Source organism: Teleopsis dalmanni, chromosome 2 (genome assembly GCF_002237135.1).
Source record: "Teleopsis dalmanni isolate 2A chromosome 2, ASM223713v2, whole genome shotgun sequence".
NCBI lineage: Eukaryota > Metazoa > Arthropoda > Insecta > Diptera > Diopsidae > Teleopsis > Teleopsis dalmanni.
The window spans coordinates 154,071,932-154,098,983 of NC_051847.1; the positions used below are offsets into that span (position 1 = coordinate 154,071,932).

The 27,052-nt window shown below is 28.9% G+C and overlaps 1 protein-coding gene across 1 annotated transcript; it reads right to left on the minus strand.

The window, feature by feature from the left end:
- Positions 1-3,267: 3,267 nt before the first annotated feature.
- Positions 3,268-25,777, minus strand: LOC119675970 (putative uncharacterized protein DDB_G0291608). Its single transcript, XM_038087192.1, is given in 9 exon segments — positions 3,268-3,368; positions 8,528-9,551; positions 10,755-11,089; positions 12,809-13,008; positions 17,045-17,186; positions 20,510-20,572; positions 20,639-20,692; positions 21,768-21,845; positions 25,673-25,777. Coding segments are annotated over 9 exon segments (2,028 nt in total). The 3' UTR covers positions 3,268-3,341.
- Positions 25,778-27,052: the final 1,275 nt, after the last annotated feature.

Below are 27,052 nucleotides of genomic sequence, written 5' to 3' on the forward strand. Positions count from 1 at the left end.
TCATTTTAAATTTATTTTATAATGATTAATCTTAATATAACTAATGGATTATTATATTTGTATAATATTTTCCATTCAATTTGTTTATTTTCAAATTTAATTAAATTTTTTAATTCATTTTAAACTTATATTAGAATTTTATTTTGAAATTCTTATATAATTTATGCAGTTAAAAGGATTTATATTTTTAAAATTCAATAGTTTTATATATATATATATATGATGCCTGACATCTTTAATCTTTTAACATCAGTTTTAAAACACTACAGACATTTAATATATTTTCTAGATCTCTTATATTAATTCGGTATATTTCACGCGTCTTGTATATATGTAAATAGTTTTTACTAATTCAGTTTCTCTGTACTACGTAAGATGATATGTAATTGATGTCAAATGTATGTATAACATTTTTAGTAATTAATTTTTTTTGTATATTAATTTAATTTTAAATCATTTTGCCGGTATGAGGTTAGCTCTTCGTTCTTAGCACTATTTTGCTGCCCATTATTTTAATATTTACTTCAACATTTCAATATGTTTGACTTTTACAATCGCTAGTTTTTGTTAATAATTTGCATATCAATATTTGATTGTTCTTTGCATTTGAATTTTACTTGGGGAACAATTTTCTCAATCAATTAATAATTATAGTTTGCAGTTCTCATTCATTCCATAGATGGATGATTCGAAACGAATCATCATTGAGTTATTAAGAAAGTTCATTTGCGTGGGCGGAAGTAGGTGAAAGTAGTATATATGTATTTCGATAGTTAGTTACTGTTGTTACTTTCATAGCAAAGTATAGCAATGTAGAGTGTACTAAAGTTAATAGTTCATAAGATTTTGGGATATACAAAAGAATTTCACTATATGCAAAATTATTTAGCTCAACACTTGAGTCCATCAGTTTTCCGTTTTATTTATTAACAATCATCAAACCAATCGATTTTTTTTCAATTTCTACAATTAAATTCACTACACGATTAGTACGAATTTCTATATGATAATTCCGTTACAAAAATTTATTCTTCTAAAAGTTTTTTTTTGGAAACCTTTTTTTGTAAACATTTTGCTAAAATCATTTAATAATTTTCACTACTTTTTTAAATTTTAATTTTTTTTTGTTTTTGGAGCAATTTTTTTTCCTTCTCTTATTTTTTCTTGTTGGTTTTCCGATTTTGCAAAAAAAAATTGCTTAAATAATCGTTGTTATTTTGAATTATAAATTCAATGTTCATTTTATTTTATATTTTGTTATCTTTTAATTATTTTTTACATACAATTTTGGTAATTTTTTAATAATTTCATTTTCTTTTTAAATATAAATTATGATTTTTTTAAATAATTCTAGAAAGAGAGCTTTAAAGGGCACATACGGTTAAGCTATTATTACGTTTAATAAATATAATATTTTATTTTATTTTAAAATTTTGTTATTGATTTTAATTTATATTATTAATAAATTTTATACATATTTTTAAAAAATATTTTTGGTAAAATTGTTAGAACAAACGATTTATCAAAGCAAAAATTTATAATACAAAACGCATACAGCAAGAACGAATTATTCAAAATATGTATTAATATTTATATATGCAAAGTCTAAGATATTCAATTCCTTTATATATATTTTTAAATGCGAAAACCATATAACATCAAATATTTTTTAAAATAAAATTTTGATGAATTTTGATCAATAGTTGATAAAACAATTATCAAAAATTATTAATTGTAATTAAACTTAAGGTGGATTTATTTGTTGAGCTCCTGTTGTGATAAATTTTGGTTTCATTAATTAATTATAATTAAACTTAAGGGAAAATGACTTAATGAATTCCTGTTGTTATTTATTTCATTTTAATTATAATTAAACTGAAGGGAAAATTATTTAATGAATTTCTGTTGTAATTAATTTCGTTTTAATTATAATTAAATTGAATGAAAAATTGAGCTGCAGTAAGAGCGCGTTTTTGGAAAGAAGAGAACTTAATTTTTTTTAAGAAAAACAAAATTAATTATTTTTAAAAATTAGTTTTGTAATATAAATAATAATATTTCGTAATATTATAACTTAAAAATGATTCCTTTGGTTTTTTCTCATTACTGTAATATAAAAGAAAATTTCGGATCTTGTTTTATGTTAGTTTCCTGTAATATTTCAATTAATTTTTGTTCCATATTATCATTTGCCATTATAAATTATAAATAATATAAATTTATAACGTTTGTAAGAACGATTTATATTATTTAATTAATAATTTATATTTATATATTCTGCTTTTTAAGTTGTTTCTAAAAAATAAATGTTATATGTCTGCTCTTAACCACAGTGACATGAACTATGCAAATTTATAAATATACATATATAAATTATTATATATATATATTAATAAAATGAAAATTGAATTAATTATTTGTTATAGAAATAAAGCGGTATATTTATGTTTCTTTTTCAACTTTTGCATTTTTAACTATTTTCATTTCAATACCTAATATTAATTAAAATCTTTAATAAATTATTCATATGTATATATATCTATATATGTATTTTAAAACTTTTTGAATTGCTTTTTATTATAAGATTCTTGTATTGAATTTTTTTCTTATATTTTATTGGTTTTTTTTATATTCAAAAATTCACTAAACTGGGAATTTGTTAATAAAATTTTATATAATTACATAAGTTTTATTAATTTTTTTAGAATTTGCTATAACTAGTTCCATTTATAACTCTTAAACAAAAGCCAATGCGGTATATTTCACTATAGTTGTTGCAAACAAACTCAATATAATATTAAAAATAAAAAATAAAATTATTATAAAAATAAATTTATAATAAACAAAAAAAATTTTTACTTTATATTTGCAACATTTCAATTATTTTTCGGCTATTCTTGCGTATAAATTTCAACTAAAACATATTAAATTTATAAAAATGTTCATTGAAGCTACCAACATTGCAGTCATACTATGCAGCAATATGTGTCGTTGCTGGCAATACATACGAATAAACACCAGCAGCTGTTGGTGGTGCTGCCCCAGTGATTAAGGTTGTTGGTATGTGATGTGTCGCTGCTAATGTGGCAGCATTTGCAGCATAATGTTGTCGATGCTGTAATTGATGTTGTTGCTGTTGCTGATGCTGCTGCTGACGATGATGGTGATGATGTTGCTGCTGCTGTTGTTGTTGCTGTTGCTGATAATGCGTTTGATAGTGTGTTTGATGTTGATGTTGGGCTACTGGTGTTGCTGTTGTAACGGGTCAGGTTGGTGTCGTCATTAGAAATTGATGATGGTGGTGATGTTGCATATCACGCTCAACTTTTTTACTGAGTAAATCATGCCTTGATTCCATACCCGCTCCTCTGTAATATAAAAATTTATTTATTAAATTAATTTTCGAACTTTTAACAAATTTTAGAAAATTAATGGAGGTTTTAATTTGTTTTTGGTTTCTTTTTTGGATACTCTAGAAATAGCTTTTATTTTATATTTTCAAAAAAAAAAAAAATTATTTGAATTTATTAGAATTTTTGAGAAGTTTAAATAAACTAAACTAAACATTGTGAATATATAATTTTGTATTATATTAAAAATATTTACTTTTTAAAATGCTGAAGTTAAAAAAAAATTATTGAAATAATATTTTATAATATTTTTATATACTATTTATGCATAAAGTAAACAATAATTAATAACATTTTACTAATAATTAGTAAGCAATTATTTAAAAAAAAATGCGTTTCACAAACATACAGTCCAAAGCTTTAAAAATATATATTTATTATATATTTGAAATTAATAATTTATATTTAATAAATATTACAACTGAAAAACGATTAATTAAATTATTTAATCGTTATATGTTATTAATCATTATTAATTACTAATTAATATAAACGGATGATTTGGCAAATATATGAGGTAAAGTGCTAAATATAATAAACACTTAATTATGTACAAAAATAAAATAATAATAGCATATTTATATATATATTATTATAAATAAAATAATATTGTTTGATATATTAGAGTGTTTTTTTATAAATTTTTTGACAACTTTATATATCAGCAACCATTATTGATAAGATATAAACTATCATTGCTAACAAACTAGAATAGTTATAGAGACCAATAAAGACATACTTAACTGGGTGTTTAAGAACAATTTTTATGGCAGCACTAAATACCACATAAGGTATATTGCCATAAGTATATATAGCTTTAATCACATCAGTTAAGTGAACAAAAGACGGTTGCACAGCGGAGGGCACTTATCCATGTTAGTCAAATTAAAACAATCTGTAGACTTTAAAATGCCTCTAGATTATATGATCTAGAAATATATGAGCAACAGAAAATACAGTACTGTTATAACAGACAGACAGAAAGACAGAGAAAGAGAGAGAGCGAGAGAGAGAGAGAGAAAGAGAGAGAGAGAGAGAGGTGGGAAGATAACAAAATTAGCAGCATTATGAACAATGTCGTCTGCTATTTAGTTAGCTTCAAAAGTAATTTAGGATTGCTCTGGGAAATTTATGATTTTAGTAACTAAATATCCATCATTCTATGTAGGTACAATGGATTCAGTATTTCAAACCAACTTGCATTTTCTCTGCTTTATTTAGCAAAAAAGCTTTTTGTGTGGTTAATGAAATTTACTTCGTAAGTTATAACATACTTACCAAGTAAGCCGTGAAAACATACTATTAGACTTTAAAGACAGATACTTTAAAAACACTGTTAAGTGAATATCAACGGAACCAGAAATTATATCTGTTAAAGATAATTAACAATTAAAAATAGTGGGCATGTTATGAAAATGTGAAATGTGGGCCAACAATCTTGTGTGTATAAGGCAGCATAGAAGGTTTTTGTGGTCCAGCAACCTTGTATGTTAAGTTAGATATCCGTTTATAGGAACGTGCATTTAAAAGGCTTTTATCTGTAGTAAATTTATTTAAACAGGAAACAGTGTTTTAAAAACTTTTAATTCAATACACACATTTATGCATAGTTAATGCGGTGTTTAGCCTACGAGAAACAAAAATAACAAATATATGAAGACCCTTTGAAAATTGATATTTTATCACCCGACATTCAAAGATGTTGTTAAAATTCTTATTGCAAACAGAAAATACACGTGTAATTTTAATTTTTGATGTAAGCAATTTTATCGTCTAGCGATTTTCTTCAATCCACACTTACTTCTAATAGGTGAACCACAACAACTACGCCCCGCCCCACACAACAAGATAAGAAAGATATAAAATTGATAAAAAAAGGGTAAAAGGATGTTGAATTTTTTATAAACTTTTTGCGAAAATTGAAAAACAAATTTATAACACAGCATTGGCATTTGAAAAACGTAATATGAAGAGGCGAGTGGAGTGGTGTGAGGATGAAAGAGCGAGCACTCAATGTAGTGTAATGCATTGTAATGGGATACAGAAAATGGCTGCTTACAGCGAACACCCTTAGCCAGGATATGGTAAGGATATTTTAATATTCTGAAGTTTTTTGTATACTTTTTATTCCAGTACTACATTTGGTGCGGGTGTACGGGTGCACGGGTGTGCGACGCATACGAATTAGTCAGTAAAATATTGCAGCATCAAATTGTTGCATGAGAATTGTATTTTATTGAACGTGCATAACTGCAATGGATCCGGATCCGGATCCGAATTGAGACATGAATTAAGTTGGAGTTGCACGTACCATCCTCATATCGCATACATAACAATGCAATTATTTTTATATTAAGTTTAAATGTAATACATCAATTCATTTTTATGTACAACTACAGAATGCATACCATTTGTTGCGATATAAATAGAAAATTCTTTCCAAGTGCAGCAGAAAAGCTCTATATTTTAAGTGTTTGTTATCTTACAAAATACTGCTAACTTAGAAAAAACATTTTACTATAAATACGAGTCTTCAAGATTCTTGTATGTGAGTGTATTTGTAGACAAAAACTATCTCTTGATAGATATAAAAAGAAAAATATTTAACATAAGTATAAGTAGTTTATCAGTATAATATTTATAGTAGTTGCTTTTTTCCTATTATAATTCAATTACATTCCATAAATATGTTAGTTAAAAACTTGGAGTTATGATTGGTATAGACGTCTGCCGGAACGAGTATCAGCAAAATCTTTTTAGTAGTTAGTAAAGTAAACTATATAGAGAGTATTTAATAAAAATTTAAAGACTTTATGAAAGTATAACACAGAAATGGCAATCAAATTTTTACAGCAACTTTAAGTGGTGGTAGGGTACAAGTAGCAACCCATCTTGCAGAACGATTGAATAACAAAAGTCCCAAAAAATTGTGATATCCTGAAACCATATTTTAAATCTGGAATAACTTTGTTCTTTTGATGAAGCAGGCAATGTACCTAACAGCGAGACTAGTGATATCAGGTGGACATTTTACCAATGCAGATTCAGAGTAGATGTTTGTCTTCTTGCGATTGTCTGGCACTAACAGAAGAGATAGGTAATCACTTTGTTGCTTTAATGAAGCATAAAGAATTAAGTGTTATATTTTATGGTCAGCTGCCTTGAAGGTTTAGAATACGCTGTTCTGAAGAGCACAGGTATCAAGATAATGCACCTATAAATGCCCCATTGGAGTTCCGCCGGAATCAATTGAGGTTATGTGTTTGACTTAACTTATCCCTTGGTAATACTTCTGTTGATCTGTGGTCACAATATGAATACGCAAACCCACGACAAATGAAACTTAAATATAATCACCCTTCCCGCAAAAGTTTGGGTATAACAACAGCCAATACGACAGTGCCAATCTCAACTGGTCAGAACAACCGCAGCTGCATACACTGAGCTCCGTTTTACCAGAATCACACTTCCGGTCGGGTGTCGCAAGTGAATCTCACTCATTACCATTCTTACTCTAAGCAATGTCGAACCTTGGGAATATTCTAATTCCTTACCCACAGCGGGAAATGAAGCAGGCAATGCCATAATGCGAAACTAGTAAAATAAAATAGACAATTTAAGAACATATCTATATGTCTATCCGTCTATCTATCGGTCTGTCTATTTGTCTATTTAATGCCTATTTAATTGTTTGCTGTTCTATTTATAACCTATTTGCCTATCCATGTGTCTGTCTATCTATAGGTATACCTTTATGTTCATCTATCTATCTGTATATTTGTCTATCTATCCATCTATCTGTCCACGTATCTAGATATTTATATTCTCTTCATTTATTCATTTATCTGTCCAACTACCTGGGAATTTATCATCTGTCCACCTATCCATCTATTCGTCTTTCTGCATGTATACGTGCACATGTCTATATGAAAAAACAGCACGGCAAAAATGTCAGATGTCTCTCTATTCATCTGTCTATCCATCTGTCTACATTATTAAGTGCCTGTCTATAATCAATTTGTCTGTTTATCTATCCATCTATGTACTTGTATATATATCTATCTGCAAAAATAGAACGGTAAGCCTGTCACATTTGAACGGTTAGACACTGTCCATGTATTTGTTTACATATTTCATATATATACCTGTTTATATATCTATTGAAAAACTGTACTCCAAGTCGGTTTTGGCGAATAACTACATATAATAGATATTAAAAAACTAGATTACTTATAGAGATTTATGGCAGAATTTCAATTCTTTATATTGAAAATATTTACAATATTGAAATACGGCGGACGGGGCAACAACTCAAGAACGATTAACAATAAGTAAAATCGATGCTCTATTATAAAACGAAAATCTTGTTAGATTGTTAAAACATAAAGATTTCAATGGGTCTGTGTTTCAAAGCAAATTCGTGAAGTGTTTTTAGTGTTGATCCCAAAGATATAGATATGAAGGTAGACTTGAAAAAGGAAAAAAACGCAGCATTTACAAGGACCGTATTATTAACTGAAAGGCATTAACATTGAATCATTGAATAAAATAAGATAGTTTATGGAGGAGAACTACAGCATGAACATTTTTTTTCTATTATTTCTTTTTTTTGATAATTGTGAAATAAATTAAATTGATAAATTAATCCAATAATATATAAAAAATTAAAAACAATTAATATTAATCAAATTAGCTATTTACTTTATATATTAAGAATACATATATGTATATTATAGAAGTTCCTATATAAGGAACATTTTAAGAAATTAAAAATAATTAATATTAATTAAATTAGCTATTTACTATATATATTAAGAATACATATATATTTTATACAAGATTCCATATAAGATAAAGGCATTTTAAAAAATAAAAAACAAATAATATTAATCGAATTAGCTATATACTATATATATTAAGGATACATATATATATTATACAAGATTCTATATAAGATAAAGGCATTATATTGGCAAGTGCAATTATAGTTGTTTTTGTGCAAAATATATATTGTTTTGATTAGTTATATATATATATATATATATACATATATGTAAATAAAAATGATAAGAAAACTAACTAATGATGTTGTTACATCGACTCAAATCAATACATACGTCTCTAAACAGATGATTTTGGTGCTGTATTGGATGAAGTTGGTGCTGTAGTGAATTTACAACAACAGTAGGCGGTAGTGCAGTAGAACGGTTAGTAATTAGATTATTATTATTATTAGTGTTGGTGCTATTAAAAACATTTGCCAATGATGGCGGTGGTGTTGCTGCAATTGCAGCATTACCAGTGGTGGCCATAAAATGTGTTGCTGACATATGTTGTTGCAAGTGCAAGGTGGCTTGGGATTGGGCACCTTGTCCATATTGTGCTTGAAATAATTGTTGATGGTGTTGTTGTTGTGTCAGTTGCTGCTGTTGATGTTGTTGTTGTTGTTGTTGCTGATAACCCTCAAAGATAAATAACTGTGGTTGTGATTGTATTTGATGCTGATCTATAATTGTCATTGTTGCTGCTGTGACTGATGTAGGTTGTGGTGTTGGAGGCGGTGCCATTATATTAGCTGCTGATAGCATTGGTGCGGCAGCAACATTTACGAGATTTGTTGACTTCATTGTTAAAGTAGCATTAAAGTTGTTGTTTTTATTACTATTATTATATTGCTTTTTGTTATAACCCAAATTATTACTCTTGTAATTGCTATAATTGTTGTAACTGTTGTTGATGCTATTGCTGTTGTTGCTGCTGAAACTGATTAGGTTAGCTGCAACAGCATCATTAATCATTTTTGTTTTGGCAAACTCAATGCGTATTGAACCGCGATCTGATGAGAGTAAATATTTGCCCTGCAATTGCTGCATGGCAGCAGCAGCTGTGGTTGAGTCCTTAAACTCAATGAAAGCCACTGGTAGGCTGTTGTTGATAGTGTTGTTGCTGCCGCCATTGTTGTTGCTTGCTGTGGTAGAGCCACCCGAATTGCTGGCAGCTAATGTTGCTGCTGCTGTTGTAGAAGCAGTAGAAGTGGTGCTTGAAGTATTGGTGAAGGTGGTGGTGGAAGTAGAAGAAGTAGTAGTAGTGATATTGTGCGAACCTTTTGTGTGCATTCGTAGGCGACAAAAGCCAGGCATACTGTGCAATATTGTTTTTTTTTTTGGTTTACGAGATATTTTTCATATTCAAACAATTATTTTAATGTAATTTAAATATTTTATACAATAGAATTATTTATTGCATGTTGTAAGTGAAAATGAAAGAAAACATAAGTGAAAAGAATGAAATTATTAAAATGCTGATATAAGTGATTGTGAATGAATATATAGTATTTATTATTGATTATAGGAAAATATGTTATTTAATTTATAAATGGAAAATAAAAACGAATAAAATTAAAAATATTAAATTTTGTGCTTTGCTGTTGGATTTGAGATTTTTTTTCTTTGTGAAAAAATATAGTTTATATGAATTAAATTTATATATTTTCATAACTGTGCAGTAGTTTGTATATAAGGAATTTATAACAATAATTTTGTTAATAACAAGTGCAACTTAAAAAAATAATTATTTGCAAGTAAAAAAATTAAAAATTTTTTTAATATTTCGTAATGTTAAATATTTTTTTCTGTTTAGTGTTTATATATAATCATTAATAACATAATATAACACATACAAAATTTTTGTTTTTATTCAAATATGCAAATTGTTTTAATATTAAATATTATAATGAAATCAATAAATTATTTTTTAATAATATGTAATTTACTGAATATGTATTGGAATATATATATATAAATATTTTATGCTTCACAAGTAGTTTATTATGTTATGGTTAAAGTAAAAGAAGTAACATACTCTTGACTTTCAAATAAAGCATAAACTCGATTAAATCAAATATACGATTTAATATAGGCATTGAAAAATAAAAATTATAAAAAAATATTTAACATCATATACTTAAGTAATTAAGTTATAGTGAACCTCTTCACTCTATACACGCAAGCAGTCAGTGTTCAACTTAACTTATGGGGATAACACCAAAATATGCGAAAAGAAAAAAAAACACGGAAAATAAAAAAAAAATATTATACAAAATAAAATATTATTATTAATATTATAAAATTTCTTATAATTTTTAAAATCATTATTTTAACTATATGAAATCCTTTATTTTTTATTTTTTTTTTCATAAATCTAAGCAAAATAAATATTTCTCTCATTACTTTAACCATACATAAATGAAAGCACTTTGTTTATATTCTATATTTTAAATTTATTGCTTTTAGAAAAATGTTTATAAGTATAATCCTTAATTGTTGTATTGTTTATTGTACTTACCTAGAGAATACCTCCTTTAATTCGTGCTCAGACACAAATTGTCCCAAATTGGCTACAAACAATGTTGAACATGGTGCATTTGCAGCAATTGGTGGATTAGCCGGATGTGTTGGATTATTTGTAGAACCGACTGGACTCGCTAGAGCGGGGCTTGATAAAAAATGATGATGCGTTGGTGGTCCGGGTGGTGGTGGTCCAGGTGGACCAGTTGCAGCTGCGCCTGGTGGTAAACCAGCAGCAGCAACTGCAGCAGCAGCGGCAGCAGCAGACATATGCATAGCAGTTGGATGTATTGCAGCAGTGGTTTGATGATGTTGCGGCATTGTCAATTGAGTCTATAAATGAAAAAAGGTTTTCTAGTTAATTTTTAAAATGTGCAAAAAGCATATTATTTCAGTGAAATATTAAAATATATGTAAAAAAATAATTAATTTTATATCAAATAATAATAAAATATTAATTAAATTTTTTTTATGTATAATTTAGATACTTTAAGAGACTTAATTAAAAACAGCACAATAAGTTCTATGGATTTGTAATTAAATTTGAAGTCAAATCAAAAATAAAACTTATAGTGAGCTTAAGTTTTTTTAAACCTTGAAACATAGTTATTAGGATTACTGTTTTGGACACCATTGGGTTGGTTATGATTAGGCAGCCAACCTCAAGCTAAATGAGTTGCTTGCACTAACAAAGGATACAGTTAAACAAATGGAAGACGTTTTGGCTTTAACTCAATAATGATATCCGAGAATTGGAGGACGAAAAAGTATCAAACGTTTTGAGGTCTATATCAGCTAAGGATCTACTAATCCTTGACATCAGTGGGATCATTTCATTGAGGCTGCGATGCACCAAACTTCTCACCTCTCTAAAAGGTTGACAATTTTGCGATTTGATTTGGCTAGATTCTTTTCGGAACATATGTCAAAAAGAAATGTAATTAAAGTCATCACACGTTTAGTTTAAGGTTTGCCATTTTACAATATGAATCGTTTAACAACCGTAGAATGTTTGGAAACTGTGAAAACATACTACAAAAATTATGACGATTATTCTTTTGTTAAGATACTGCGTATTCGCTTGATGGATATGCCAACAAACAAAATGGTTACAGCTGGGACAGTAAAAACCCACAGCGACAGACACTCACTGTATGGTATCACAATTGGTCTCTGCTCGGATGATTTTAAAAATGACGAAGCAATGATACAAATCGTCAATCGTTACAGATACATGACTAATACTTTCTGGTTGGCGTGAAATTAAAAACACGGATTGAGAGAATGTATGGCTTCAACAGGAAGGTGTCACAAGTTAGATGACATGCCTTCCCTCTTTGGTATTTCTCGAGAAATACCAGACGCAGAAGTTTTATTTTTAACGATCTGAATGAGATGCCAAAATCATGCTATTTGTCATCATTGGACATCATGGTCAATTGGACAGTTCTCTAACTCTCGACGATTTAGCAGTAACTTTCGTTGTGGTTGAGCTGTGTGCCGAGAAATGATCAAAAATAACCTCAAAAGGATGCAGTACTGAGAAATGTTTAGTATAGAGCATTCAAATGTTTGTATACAGTAGATATATGTTATAGTTGACTAGAATATATAATATAGAGTAGACTCATGGTATAACGAAGGATATAATCTCAAGCCATTTTTATTATTTTGAATCCATTTAATTTGCAGTATTTTTCTTATAGAGAGAATATATTTGGTGTATTTGTTATTTATAAGATCACGATCATATATCACTTAGAGGGTTTTTTCAACGAATATTCGTTACACCGAGAGTCTACTGTAAAGAATAAAATGTTTAATCAAAATCAAAGAAATTAAAAATGTTCTTTTTATGTTTACATTCTGAACTTCAAACTGCATTAGCCTGTATATTGTAACTAATTAATTAATTTAAATAAAACAAAACTGTAAATAAATTATTTCCATCTTTTAGCAGTAGAACGTATTTCATTAACCTAACATTTAGTTCTATGACAAATCCATTTAAAATAAACAGGTATTGAATATGTTCAGTCATTATATACTTACTTGATGCATTGGTTGCTCCATTACTTTTTCTGTATTTAGTCAGAGATAGGAGCGTACTGGCACTTGTGGATGCAGTGCCGGATGTACTAAAGTTGCATGCTGCAAAGCAGCAGCGCCTGGTAATTCAGCAGCAGCAGCTGAATAGGCTAGTGGATGATGCCATAATTCCGGTCCTCCAGGAAAGAATGGTCCGCCTAAATCTGAACATAAATGAAATATTAAAAATAAAATAATTATTAATCAATGTTTTTATAGCCAGATATATGAAAATAAAAATAATTAATTATAATTACAAAAAAATATATTATTTAATTATTGTCATTATATTAAATCATTGACATTAAGCGCAGTTTCAAAATCCTAATTTTAATTTTCATCATTTATTTTAATATATTTAAGCTAGTTTTAAATAATTTTTTTTTTGTTTTTACGTTTTCAATATTTAAATATTTATTTAATTTCCTGTATCTTAAATTTCACTGAAACATAACCTCAACATTTTTTTTCGTAAACTAATAAATGTGAATCCTATGGTTAATAGAATAAAGGATGTATATATGTGATAGTTTTCAGTTTTCAGAATTTTATTTTTATATTGCAAAAAAATTTTTTTTATCAAGATATATTTATATAGTCTTATAAAAACTCTACATTGTAGACAGAAACGTAAAGAGATGAACTCCTGAATTGATTGCAGAAAATGATCGAATAAGTAGAAAAATAAAGGCGCGAAAATTATTGACAAAAAAAAATGTTTGTTGTTACAATTCACTACTGTTTAAAACTTTTCTATTATAACATAATAATAAAATAGCATTTGCATATTATCGAAATCAGGTCCTTTTTTCATCACCATTTCCTATATAATTATAATGGTTCCTTGATAAATGTTTCCTTTTTTAGATGTGATATAAATTTAGGTAAATGAAACAAAATAAAATTTCTCGGATAAATATACTAAGATAGCGACATTTTTATAAAAGCATAAATTCATCTGCGAATTACGTTAATTCCATTTAAAATATTTATTGTGCTTTTATCCATGGCTTTCCATATTACCGTAATTAATTAAATATAATATTTCTTGAGCATATAGTCTAATGAAATATATTTTCTGTTAAAATTTTTAGGGATTTTTTCTTATTATTCTAAGGTTTACGTATAAGCTATGTCATTAAGAAGTTGTACTAGTCTAGGGTTTCTCAATGATATGGTAACATTACGCATCTAAGAATTCCATGAAGTCCTTTCGCAAACTTTGACCCAATATGACAGGTAGAAGTATTTTGTTAAGTTATATAAGAGTTATAGTGTCTAAACTATGGATGCTGATATATAGCTAATATTAAATGTTTATAATCATCATGCGTGACTTTTGTCATTCGCAGAGAAACATTGGGTTAGTTAGAGACAATATATCATGTTGTATTTTATAATCCCTTTCAAAGTATATCCTTTTTATTCAAAGTACTATTGTTAGGATAAAAAATAAGTCTGAAATGTGTGGAACTTTATTGTACTTCTCACTATTTTAAAGTTCTATGATTGGTTCGATTGCAACTTTTATCAACTTCTCTCTTCTCAATTTTCTTCTGATTGATTTTCTGATTCTGATTGATTTGTGATTGGTTTGATGAAAACTTTTCAACATTATTTCACTCTCCTCTCTGCTAAGAGTCTTAGGAGTCTTGGGAAGAAATTAATAATATACTCAACTTTCTTGTGTTTTTCTTTACTTTTAAGTACTATGATCGGTTTGATTGCATTTATTAAATTTTCGTATTTTTCTCTATGAGGTCTATTAGGTGTTATGATTGGAACTTAATCAAGAATATGTTCAATTTTCTTCTATTTTGTATAATTCTAAGTCGTATGATTGGTCTTATTGAAACTTCTCAATTTTACAACTTTTCCACTTTTGTCTTCTTCTAAGACTCATAATAGGAACTAACTTTATAATATGCTCAACTTTCTTTTACTTTTTTCTACTTTTAAGACTCATCGTTGATAATCACTCCATAATAAGTTCAACTTTCTTGTACTTCTCTCTACTTTTAAGTTCTGTGAATGAATCATTTTCTTCTATTTCGCTCTAATTTTAGGTCCTATGATTGGACTGAGTCAAGAACATGTTTAAGTTTCTTCTATTGAAACTTTTTCAATTTTTTTCGCTTTTCTTTATTTCTAAGATTCAGTAATGGAGGTGACTTAATAATACATTGTGACCGAAAGGTTTTCGGAGGTTCTCATTTAAAATTCGCGCGCTGTATATTTTTCGATATTTTAAGTTTATGTAGTTTGGCAGCACTGTCCTTAATTATGCTCAAAATGAGCGGCGATCTGTCATGACAGTTCGTTTACGGCAGCTGTTGAAACCAGTTCACCTCAGTAGTGCGTTGCGAAAAAAACAATGGAAAAAAATATTGAACAAAGAGTTTGCATCAAATTTTGTTTTTCGAACGAAATTTCGTGTGCAGAATCGTTGCGAATGCTACAAAAGGCTTATGGGGAATCAGTTTTATCGAAAACTCAAGTTTATGAGTGGTACAAAGCCTTTCAGGACTGTCGTACGACCGTCGAAGACATGCCGCGTTCTGGACGACCTTCGACCTCTACCACCGACGAAAACATTGAAAAGGCAAAGGAAATCGTGTTCAAAAATCCTCATGTGAGTGTTAGAGAGATAGCACGAGAGCTAGGCATCGGTCGTGAGATGGCTCGTTTGATTTTGGTGGACAATTTGTGTATGCGACGTGTCAACGCCCGGCTTGTTCCGATTCACCTCAATTTGTTCAACATTATCAACGATTTTAAGGCCAAACATTCAATAAATACCATCGAACAGCCACCGTATTCACCTGATCTTGCACCGTGTGACTTTTTCCTGTTTCCCAACCTCAAATTACCACTCAGAGGAACGCGTTTTGAATCCATAGAAGACGTAAAACAGAATTCGCAGAGGGAACTCAAAGCCATACCGGAAAGCGCCTATAAAAAAGTTTTGATGATGGAAGAAACGTTGGCATTTGTGTATCGCTTCTAATGGAGTCATATTTGAAGGAGATAAAATAAATATTGATGAAGATTAAGAATTTTGCGTTTTATTTATTTATGACCGGAAACTTTTCGGTCACAATGTATGCTCAAATTTTTTGTACTATTCTCTACTTTGATTAAAACTGAGACAAGATAATGTTTAAATTTCATCGTTTTATGATTGGACTTTATGATTGGTTTAAGTGGAACTTTGCAACTTTTCTCCACTTTTAAGATCCCTGATGTATATCCTCAATTTTCTTCTACTTTTATTTATTGTTTAAATTATTAAGTGGAACCAATACTTTTAAACGTTCGCTTTCAGAAGTTGCTTTGAATAATGCTTTAGACAAACTCAGTAGATTCTTCTTAACCAGTAAGATTACTAAACTGTTGAAAAGGTACTATTATTTACTATCGATACCGATTTCCTGTAGGTTTAGGTCATTTAAAATTTCGTCAATATATGTCAGTGACTTTTATTATTAGAAAAAAAATTTTTTTTTAAATCATAAAACGTTCCATTGACATTTTCGGAGTCAATATGTTGCTTTATCACTTTTCTGTATTTTTCTTTTATTTTTTAGTTTACAATATGACACAAACATTATTAGCAAATATACAGGGTGTTAACCATAAAATATTGAACAATAATTTAACTATTGATATACAATTTTTCTCTTAGTTTATAAGCTTTAAAATTTTGTGCATTTCTCTTATAAAGATTTTTAATTTTAATTAGAAAATTCGTTTTGAAGCTATTGTAAGAGAGTATCTCATACGTGTTTGTGTACAATTTGAGTGTGTTGTGTATGTGTTCAGTGTGTGTATGTGTACGAGTACAAGTGTACAAAGTGATAATGGTGCAAACATATTGCTCGGGGCATAAAATTCATATATGGGGATTTGAATATAATTTTTAAGATACATTTTTTGGTGCTTCGAAAGCAGTTTTGGTAGGAAAGGTGAACTTTCATTAAGATTTTATTTAATTGTAAATAGGATCTTTAGTGCGCTTTTGTCATTGGTTTGTTTATATACTGATATATATATACATATATATTTATATATATAATGATGTATATATATATATATAATTTACATTAACTACAATTATTTTTTTTTTGTTTTAGTTAAATTATTTTTTTTACTACCACAAGCTATAAATAATTTGAAGTTGTTTTAAGTTTCTTTACTTACGTCCAGTGAGTGGGTGCATCAATGCAGGATGTGAGGCTGTTGTCGCTGTATTGGGCTGTGGTTTAGGTTTGCTCACTTTCGTGTTACTCTTGGCGAATTCCAAGCGAATTGTTTGGGGCATATCGGGATCGAAGCGTACACCCTGCTGTAAATGATCGATACAGCGGATTGTATTTTATTTAAATTCATTAGTCATTAAATTTTTTTTATTAATTTTTTTGTTATTAATTGTTTTTGATTGTTGAAATTGTAAGTTATTTTGTAATTTTTTATTTTAAAATCTCAAAAAGAATTTTGAAAAAACATTTTTTTTTTAATTTCGATTTTATTTTACTTTTTTTTCTGTTGGACAAAAATAGTTCGCTGTTTTATATCTCAAAAATTCGCCAAAAATAATTACATATATAGTATAATAATATAAACTTATGTGAGTACTAAAATCATTTTGCACAGGTACAAGAACTGGGTTAAGAACCATGTCCTGTTTAGAACTTTAGAGGTGCTTGCTGTCTGGCATACTCGGGGCATTCAGGTGCAATTTTTTGTATTTGTAGTTTATTGCAATAATTTTGTTTGTGTAAAGTAAATATCTGTACTATTTTAATAAAAGAATTGCAGACCACTTTAGTTTATTTGTATAATATTTTAAAATAAATGTACAGTTTGTGTTGCATAGTTTTGAAAGTAAAAAAAAGGTTTGAAGTAAATGCTTATAGACAGAGCAAATATGCAGATATATTTATAAATTGTTTTATATTTATATAATATTGTCCTTTCAATTAAAAAATAATAAAAATATTTATCAAAAAACTATAAAATAAAAATATTAAATTTATCATCTAGACAAAATATTGTGTACTCGATTTATTATACAATTTGTTGTTCAGGAAAATAACTATTCACATGGCAAAAGTTAATGCCGATTCCGATATCTAAATTAAAACGAATATCACATGATATTTTACATGTCAATTTACTTAAGGAAAAAAACATGAACTGATTTACTTCTAAGTTCATAAAAACAATGTAGTATACTATTCACGTTGGGCGCACCAGAAATTTTAGAAGTGCTGCCTAATCCCAAACCAAGAATTAGGTGACAAATTGAAATTTTATAAAAAAATTACAGTTTCGTACCAGATGTATGTATAAGTTCTTTTTGGTTTAACTAATAGATGGCACCAGCGAAAAGTAGGCAGCTTATTTAGTTTATATATACGTCATTTTGTTTTATCTCACACTAAACTCATGATTGACAGTGAACACTAAACACACAAGTGGACTTCGCTTAAAATTAGTATCTTTGTCATATCATTCAGTAATTCCGTCCAATTTTATATATAAAAAAGAACATTTGCACTCGGATAGACCACAAAAGTGCGAAAACGTGCAATTGTAGAAGTTATTAGATGATGACCCAACTTAAACCTCTACAACTATTGGTAAAAACATTAAAGGTGTCACGAGAAAAACTCAGCAGACGTTTACGAGCAATGCGGATAATCTATGGGGAAAACCACTGGGTAAATGGATCTTCACATGGTTTGAATATACATCAAATGGAAAATCACAAAGTCACTTGCGAAATGCTGCTTCAACGCAAAAAATTACTTTTTTTTTTATCAAATTGTGAAGGGTGACGAAAAATAGATATATTTTAAAAACTTGAAGCGAAAATATCGTGACTTTCACCTGATGAAGCAGGTCTTTCAACACCATTCCCGAATCGGTTTGGTATGAATACAATGCTTTATATCTGGTTGGACCAGAATAGTGGTGTGTGTTATAAACTCTTGAAGTCTGGCGAAACTGTTAATGCACAACGATGTCGTCAAAAAATGATTAATTTAAATTACACATTCCTTGATAGATGACCGAAATGGATCGGAGGCATTGTAAAGTGATTTTGTTATACGATAATGCGCCATCTCATATAGCAAAACTGGTGAAAAATACTTTCAAATCGCTTGCATGGAACATCGTTTCGAACCCGTTGTCTTTTCCAGACCTGACGCTGTCCAATTATCACCTCTTCGCATCGATTGGGCATGAGTTGGAAAATAACTGAGCGAATGGTTTGCCGTAAAAACAAAAAATTTTCTGCTAGTGTATTCATAAATTATCTGAGAGATGGGTAAAATGTGTAGAACCAGATCGTCAAAATTTTGAATACACAAAAAAATTAAATTCCATCTAACATGACGTGTTTTTTTCACAAAATCAAAAAAAAAATTATGTATACACCTGGTAGATTAGATAAGAATGAACGGGGTACTAGCTCCCACTTGAGCAGAGCACTGCGACCATGATTGATTTTTTGTGCTACAACAGAACCTAATCGAATGAAGGCTAAAATGTCAGCCGTTGAGGACCTCCTAATGTCGGAAGGTGAGAGTAGTTCCCGACCCAGTGACCTCCTCCTGGCCCAGATCAAGGCTTGGCAGTCTCCTAGAATGTGGCTGGGTGTCTCCTCTGCTTTTAAGCAGAGTCTACACTCTATCTCTTCTTCGGTAATACACCTGATAAATGAGATTGAAAATTCCAAATACATGGACAATAATACTAAATCAATAGTTTATTGAAGTTTAATTCATGCAGTGTGAATAGACTTTAACTTTCTCGTATTGCCTATAAAATTCACATAGACAGTTTTGAATAAACTAATATATACCATTACAATAAACCTATAAAAAATTTGAGTAGAAATATTTTTCCATAAATTCTTAAGGTTTTTAATTAGAGGATTTCATTTGAAAACCTTACACATGCAATAAAAAGAAAAAGGTGCTTGATATTTATAATAAAAAAAACAATATTTTTGAAGTTACTTTGAAGTTTAAAATGACTTGGTCATTTATATCTTTAGTTATTAACAAATCATTAAAAAATCACAAATCAATAAATACATACATATATCTTAAGAAACACAAACAAAAAATATTAAAAGATAAACTACATTGAACTAAATTTACTAAAAAAGCAGGAGATAGATGTTTTTGTATCTTATTCTGTATGTACTATTAAAGATGTTTTCAATGCAAGCTTCGTGTAGGAGTTCACAAATAAATATTGTATTTTAGAGAATATATCTTATGGTATTTCAGTGTTAAAGCAAGCGACGGTGCACTAAGACGAATGCGTGTATGAGTAGATATGAGTATGTGTAACTTCGTATAGAAGGGACTATAGGATATAATTAGGCTCTAAAGTAGGGTACACTTTGTAAGTAATAATTCAAAATATTTCAAATTTTTCATATACTATTTTTGTGAAAATATAATAAACAATATATTTTGTTTGTGTCCTGTTGTTCTTACAATTTTTGTAATTTGAGTCATTGTAATTTACGTTTTAATATTGCATTTATAATTATATATTTCATAGTATATTTGTTGTTTTTTTTTTGATTTTGTATACAAAATAGTTTACAATTTTTGTTATATATATATAAAATAATAGTTTTACCTGTAAGTCCTGTTTAGCTGCTTCTGCGCCTGCTCTTGTATGGAATGTAACAAATCCAACTGGCTATATATATTCATTAGAATAAGAAATCAGTTTATACAATCAACATTTTTTTTGAGAAACACTTACCGAAGCCGTTTTTCCATTCTTGCTAGTTACTTTTAGTAGAGATCCTTCGTAACCCTGGCAATCAATAAAGAAGTAATTATTTTTATTATTAGTTTTAATGAAAGTAACAACAGTATAATGATATATCAGATGGATAATAAAAAATAAAATAAGCTTATTAATAATTTTTTTTTGTTGAGACTATTAGAATGGCTAAAAGAGAAATGAAAAGACAATAACAAACATTTTACTTAATTTATTAAAGTTTGGCTGAATTTATTTTTTAATTTCTGAAATTTTTGTAATTCCTATAAATGCACGATAGGAGAAAAACAACACTTCGAAAATCTGGAAACACTAACATATATTGATGCCTAATAAAATAAGAAGAATCAATATCTTGAAATGTAAAGCATACGATTTTGATTTCAGAAATTCTTTTGTAATCCTATTATATACGCGATATGAAAAAAAAGAATACCTCAAAAGTCTGGCTGAACACTTATATAAATTTTATTGATGTTTAATATTGTTAGATATAATGTATTAAAAGTTAAAGAAAACTTGGGTAGTTTTCATCAATTATCTGCCTGCTGTAAGAAGCGACTAAAATCCAATAGGCACCACCTATTCTGTTTGTAATATAAATAGTAGTGAGTGATTTTCACTTCCGGGATTCGACTGGAGCTGTAAATCTGATACCACCAGGATCTCATTCAGTTGAGTTAATTAAAATAAAAATTTTGGAATAATAATTTTTCTTAACTTTCAAAGCTTTTCTCTATGCGAAAATAGATACCTTGAAAATCACGATTAGTCATCGCTTCTAATTTGACAGGCACAAGTTCTAAGTCGGGGACTTGCAGTCCAAATAAATTATATACAGACTATAAAATAATTAAAAATTCGATTATTTCTTAAGACCACTGATGATGAGTACTTGGCAATACTCGAAACAGCGTTGTATGGCCAGCCAAATTTCAATAAATTGAAATAAAATTTTTGTTCTTGTCTTTTCTTTGCTATTCGAATTCCTCTAAGTTTTAAATAGTTTCTTTTCGTCATAAGACGCGTCACGCTCGACAAGAAAAAATTAACATTAAAATATCTTATATTGAAATAATTTTAATATTTGTTTTTTGTGACTCACCTCATAAGCTCTGAAAAGCAAATATAATTCACGTGGTTTTGCATCCATTGGCAAACCACTCACGAAGAGTGTGCGTACCTGAAAAAATAAATAAAAAATATTTTAAAGAAACGTATTTAGAATTTTTTTAGATAATTTGATTTTTTACATAATTAAATTGTAGGAAAAAAAAAATTTTTAACAGAAACAGAGCTGTTATTGCCAGTAGAAGAGAAAGCTCCATTTAACTAAAAGCAATTTTAAGCGATAGCATAATTAACCTACACTCCACTGTTGTTAGCCATTGTAGAACATTAGTGTATGAACATAGGTACGTAGCTTAGACAAGGGAACAGTGGGGAGAGAAGACGTTTATTCTCAGCTGTTTGCAAACATTTGAGTGTGCTTTAACCTTAAAGTTCATGTGTACGCGACATGACAATATTGGTGCGCTTGGGTGATATCAACATGTTTCGGAAGGAAAAGTAGGCAAAAGCACACATACACACACACACACACACGCATACTTGACATTCATCCTTGATGTGATAATGAAGCCGAACTGAATAAGCATCATAAACGCTGAATTCATTAAAATATATGAGCACACTTAAGTGGGTAGCGTTTTTTTTTCTTTTATAATTTTACACTACGTGCTGTGTGTATTGCTCATACGTGCATATGTATTCATGTGTATGCAAAAACAAAAATTATGCATACATTTACATATCCATTTTTTTATATTTAACACCTTTTTGGTGTTATAAAAACATCTTCCATGAGTGGCAGGGCAAAAAAAAAATCATTCTCCATATTTTTTTTTGTTTTTTAATTTTTATTGTTGCTATTTTGACAACGTTGAACTTAAATGTGGTGGCTTCTGACACTCACACACACTGACACACACATGTAAGCGTACTGCTAACTTAAAATATGCAAATTAAATAAAAATGAGTGTGAACGTGTGTTTTTGTATGAAAATTAAAACGTGTTCTATCGGAAAATCTCTTTTTTGTAATTTGGCAGATAAGTTGTTACAGTTTAAATGAGTCGCTTCTGCTTTTTTTTCGCACACCCGTAATATGTCGCCAAACTTGAAGTCTGTAATTTACACTTTTTTTGGCATATCACATTTTATAAATTTAGATACAAATATTAAAGCCACAAACTAACAGACATTCATTGCAGTGCATATATTTTCAACATATGTTCTCACGTAACTCAACGGCGCAAAGTCAGGGAGGGTCACGACTCTGCTGTCGACTTTGATGTTATCCTGTACACTGCTAAACGCATTGTCGCCATCAATATCTGTCGTTATCAGACGACTATAGATATTTTTGCGCAATTTTCTCTTGAATTTACACATCCTATGTACATTATGTGTTTGTAGCGAAGTTATATGAAAGTTCAGTTGAAACCTTACATGTGTCATTCTTCTGCTCTATTGGCTGATTTATATTTATAAGCTTTGTTAAAGTTAAAGTGGCTTCGAAAAAATTTATTACTATTTTTAAGTTTTTATTTTTATTTTATCTATGTTTCTGATATTTATTTAAAATAGAAAAAATTACATATTTATTATATCATTAAATTTCTTTTACAGATAGTTATTTATAGAAATATTTACTTATTATGACAGCAATAAGTTTTTTTTTCTTCAGAAAGGTCAATATTAAATTGTTGCAAAATATGTTCAATTTTTATTTTTTTAGTAGTATAAAATGTGTTAACATAAATAAGAAATTTATTAATATAAGAAAAAATTTTTTATAAATAAATATTTATAGAAATATTTAAGACTTTGTCTTTCTTTAGAAAGGTCAATACTAAATTGGTGGAAAATGTATTAAATTTTTTTGCTACTTTGATAGACCTTTCTTCAGAAAGGTCAATAATTTTTATTTTTTTAGTAGTATAAATACGTTAACATAAGTCAAAAGTTTATAATAAAGCAAGAAAAAAAATATTTGTAAAATATTTAAGCCATAATTTTTTTTCATCTTTAATTTAAGTTGTTCGTTTAAGATTTATGATAGATAAAAGTATTTAGATAAGAAAGTTCATTAAAAAATTGATGTGTACCGTTCCGTTTCTGAACCAGCTGGTGATGAATGGCGATATTCTCATTGGTCTATATATTAAAAAGTGAAAGGTATGTTGGTTAACAAAGCACATGCAAGGCAACAATATCTAAAGTTGATAAGTAACTAAAGCATAGCACTATGACTCTGACAACCGTGAACGATGGACTTTAAGACTTATTCCAGAACTGAAAAACTAGTAAACAAGAAACTACGGAGATAGCAACTACTACCTTACTCAGTTCTTGTATGGTCATGGACATTGCAATAGCTAACTCTGCCGCAAATGTAAAGTATAGTCGCTAAATTGCATAGAATCATCCTTTCGGAGCTAAGGATGATAACGCAGAGCTTACCTTCATCAAGTGCAATAAGTGTTTACCCAAATAAGTGGTTTCCTCAAGGAAGGTGACAGAAGAAATGTTTTAAAAAATAACACAATTTTACATTGCATAGCAATGTTTGCTGAAAACATTCTGATATTGAAATAAGTAGAGTAACTGCAGCTGGAGCAAGCAGTTATAATACCCCAAAACGAATTACAAGAATAACCACCTAAAACATGTTTTAGGTTGGATGTAGCTCAGACCAATGGAAGTCTTAATTGAGTAATGAAGACTTTACCACGAAGTAATACTGACGTAGTCCCGGAGTAGAAGGAAGTTCCTATTAATGACGGGAAGAGCTTAACTTCATGTAAGTCACTTTCCAGGGCGCCGTATTGTGATCACCGCGATGGCATTTTCTTACTCACCGCCACACAAAACAAAAAAAAAATTAAATTAAGAGAAAATTTAATCAAATTAATTTATTCTTTAATAGAATAAATTACTGTAACATAAGTAAAAAAATTCATTACATTAATAAAACAAAAATTTATTATTGGATTAGTTTATAAATATTATAAGTTTAATTTTTTTTATTATAACTTTTATTTAATATAGATTTAAAATGAATAAATTATTCGTTAATTAACATAAAATAAATTTATTATATTTTAGTCATATTCATTATATTCAAATTATATTATTTTCATTCAAAAAATAAAAATATCTCTGCACTTGAGTACATTTAAATTATTACATTCACATTGGGAACGTGTGTGTGCGTATATAATTTCTATTTTCGCTACATTAGAAATTAATGTAATAGAAAATTTTACGCTACCCATTAGATTCGCTACTAATTTGTTTTTAATTTAGCCCACCGCAGTTCGTGCTAATTATTTACCCACGTCCACACGTTTAATAAATTTTCGCGAATGCATTTAATTGCAACTCTGCACTCATTCATCATCCCCGTTCTTGCACTCGCGTACAAGCTGGCAAACTGGCAAGCTAGCAAGCTGGCAACCTTATAAATAACTCAGCACGGCATTAGAAATAAATTGTCTGAAGAATGCGACAGCAATGAAGTGCATTGAAATGCACTGCAGTGCTGAAATTTCAAATCTTTTCATTATGAACCGAGGGATAAATTTAATTAATCGTCAAAATATCTTTTATGTTTAAAAATTTATAAACATTAGAATAAAATGTTGCGGATTGGCACGAAATATTTTGTTTTCTGTTTTTGTTCAATAATTAATTTTCTATATCGGATAGAGATTTTTAGTGTTAGACATTATAAATAAAATTACATATTTGTTTTTCTTTTGCCAAGCTTTAGTTTAGTGAAGTCAGGTAAAAAAATGTGTCCTTTAATGTTTTTATATGGTTATCATAAGACCTGTACTGTTGTAAGGCGTCACAATGCGGTGGACAGCAGGGTATTCAGCAGGATGCAACGTAGAGCGGAACACTGTGTTAGTGGTGCATTAATACAACTCCATCCATTGCTTACACCTAATGCTGCTTGATCTTTTAGGCAAATAAATGGCGGCATAGTTTGTTTTTTGACTTGAACCAACTTTGCAGTGGATTGCTGTGTTTGCAGCCACGTCTCCATTATTTATCTCTGACTACATCTCTGTTATTCACAATTTCGACAGGAAACTTACTGTGGATTCTCCATCAAGAGACACTTGGTTCTGGAGAGGTCCTTTGTTAAGAGTGGGTTAAACCATATATACTGATGACTCAAAAATATGTTGTGCAACAGATAGTGAAGTTTTCTCCGAGAAACTAAATAAATCTACATATTAAAGGCTTTCTGTTCACTGTAGTGTTTTTTAGGCGAAAGTGATCGGTATTATGAAAGCTATGGCTTGTCTGGAAGTGGATAATATATTGAATAGGAATATATTCATACTATCAAACAGTTAAGCTGCTAAAAGTTCTTCAGTTCAGTACAATTTAAATCTATGATGGTTTCTAACTGCTGCACTTCATCAATGAGATGATGAATAAGGAATATTTTAAGCAATTTCAATGGAGATGTGTTGATTAATGCTTTAGGTAATCATTCGGAACATCTAAAGAAACTGTCCATACCGCTGGCATCATGTTATTCATTCTTCAGAAGTGTGTATTCAGTGAACATATATATAAGATAGTCTCACATGGTGGCTTTCAATAGTAAGTAAAATAATACACCAGAGGCGGCATAAGATGAGATATAACTTTTTGCACTAAGCTCTAATAAAAGAAGTGCAATGGTGTACTATAAGAAAGCTTAATTTCAGTAATTTAAGGATGTCTTAATGGTTGAAGAAGGGTGATTTTTTTTTAATATAAAAGTGCAAAAGTCTTGAATTTTAACATTTCTTGATTCTTGATTTAACATTTCAGTAGTCATTAGCAGTGATATGACACAATTAATATTAAATATTTTTTTATTGTGTTTACTTAACAAACGTAAACTTTTTCTCAACTCATGAACACAACGGTATATTTATTTTAATATTTTCTTAATTAGAAGATTTAGTTAGAAAAAAAATCTAAAATATATTTATCTCTTGACTTGTTAACACAAATTAATAATAATCAAGCGTTTTTAAGTAGCACTTAAAATTAGGCCAACAATTTATATTTTTCTTAACTTAGAAGTGATAACGGAGCAGAAAACTATCTTAAAAAAAAATATAAAAGCTTTTCTTTACTTTTTATGATTTTTGAGAAAATTAATTAGCGAAAAATTATTTAAAAGAAATTTTAAGTTTGCATGAAATCTTACGTTTTAGTACCAAAAAGAATTGCAAAGGAATTGCAGGAGAAGTTGAATCCTTAAAAATAATTCAAGCAATTTCTTCAAGTACGCAAAGTAGGGTGGGGGCTTTTTTAT